Source organism: Lactuca serriola, chromosome 4 (genome assembly GCF_051521515.1).
Source record: "Lactuca serriola cultivar US96UC23 chromosome 4, Lser_US96UC23_V15, whole genome shotgun sequence".
Lineage (NCBI taxonomy): Eukaryota > Viridiplantae > Streptophyta > Magnoliopsida > Asterales > Asteraceae > Lactuca > Lactuca serriola.
This window is the reverse complement of record NC_136411.1, coordinates 173,145,134-173,146,788: the sequence shown is the minus strand read 5'-3', so window position 1 is coordinate 173,146,788 and position 1,655 is coordinate 173,145,134. Positions and strand designations below refer to the sequence as shown.

Genomic DNA, 1,655 nt, shown 5'->3' with positions numbered 1-1,655 from the left:
ATAAAATTATAGTATTAAATTTTTTAAATCAATATTTAGAATTACTCTTAATATATATATATATATATATAAACGATTGTACTTTTATTAAATTTTACATATTTTAAAACCTTCTAACTATTTTTATCAAATAGTTATAATAAATAAAAATTACAACTTTCAGCAATCAGCTATCCGCTAAAAGCTATCCGTGAACAGCTATCACCTACCACTACTTTAATTATCCAAATTATCTATAGACTCATGTATCATTTTTCAACAAAAGGATTAAAAAGACACTTTTATTGATTAAACTAGACAACATACATAACAAACAATTTATTAAGCCTTTATTAAATTAAATAGAGTTTGCTTGAACGAGTCTTGAAACCTCGGTTCAAATCTCAAGCAAAAAAGCCAGCTATCCGATGTAGTACATAGGATCGGGAACTTTAAACGTCCGATCACCGGCGTTGCTTCCAAGTAAATCACTCCATTGATCTCCCATATTCCCACGAATCCTATATCCACCCTCCTCCAACTCTTTCCTTTTCTTCGATTTGTACACAACTCCGCTTCCTTCCCCAACCCCCCTGCAAACATTTTCCGACGATTAATTATATACACATCTAATCCGAATGTAACAATTTATAACAAAACACAAATCAATTTATATAATATTTATGAAACAACTCACTTCATGATTAGCTTTTCCCACGTAGTATAACCAACTGCCTTCAAATTTTTCACACGGGCTTCCATGTAAATCTCCTCGCTTCCGGTGAGAAACACGATCTTCAACCCTAATTTTAACAACTTTTTGTACAGTTTAAGAGACCCAGGTATCGCCGGCGCCGTTGCTTCCACCACCCAAGCGTTGAATGCCGTCGAGTTAAACGGTATTGCCCTGAAAACGCATACAACAATCAGAAAGCACAGTAACGATAAAGAAAGAATGACTTTTGTTTTTACCCGAAGGCAACGGTGTCGCGAGCGTAATATGGGAGATTAGAGAGCGTAGTTTCATCAATGTCGAACACCCAAACGTCCTTTCCGTCTCCGGTGAGGTTGAGGGCTTTCGCATATTCATAGGCTTCGGCGGCGACAAGGTCACAATCCCGGCGGTATTGTTTTCCGAGCATGTAATGACCGATATAGTCTTCGCATGCTTGGGGGACTTGGGTCCATTTCTGGAGGTTGTTTGTCTCGACGGCCAGCCGCCAGCTCAAGCAGTTGAGATTGGAATGCTTGTGGCCGCCGGAGCCGGAATGTGGCCTGAGCAAGTGGATGATGTTTGGAGATGCAATGGCTGTTGTGGCGGTTAGGAGAAGGAAGAGTAACGTGGAAGCCATGGTTTGTGTTGGGGTATGCATTAGGATGTTGTATTGAAGGATATGATTTTGCATTATATAAGCTCGTTTTTGAACATTTCTAGAAAATGGATTTATCGTTAAATAAATACAATTACTTTCAATAGATATTGATATGGACAACGAATCTCATAATTAATTGCAAATTTATAGTATAGACTTATGGATATCGTTTTTATATTATTTGTTGTATCGAACCCCTATATTGAAATACAAGTTATGATTCATGAATCACGACCCTCAAGGTATGCTTAGTTTTGTCACGTGGGAACTCATTTCTTTCCAAAAATGCGAACTTTTTATTTT

At 37.3% G+C, this 1,655-nt stretch overlaps 1 protein-coding gene across 1 annotated transcript; it reads right to left on the bottom strand.

Annotated features, from left to right (window-relative positions):
- Window positions 1–265: 265 nt before the first annotated feature.
- Window positions 266–1,386, bottom strand: LOC145102939 (acid phosphatase 1-like). Its single transcript, XM_079040460.1, has 3 exons — window positions 952–1,386; window positions 677–886; window positions 266–572 (listed from the first exon to the last, which is right to left on the bottom strand). The coding sequence occupies exons 1-3, from the start codon at window positions 1,383–1,385 to the stop codon at window positions 401–403; spliced, it is 816 nt and encodes a 271-aa protein (XP_078896586.1). The 5' UTR covers window position 1,386; the 3' UTR covers window positions 266–400.
- Between the last annotated feature and the right edge of the window lie 269 nt (window positions 1,387–1,655).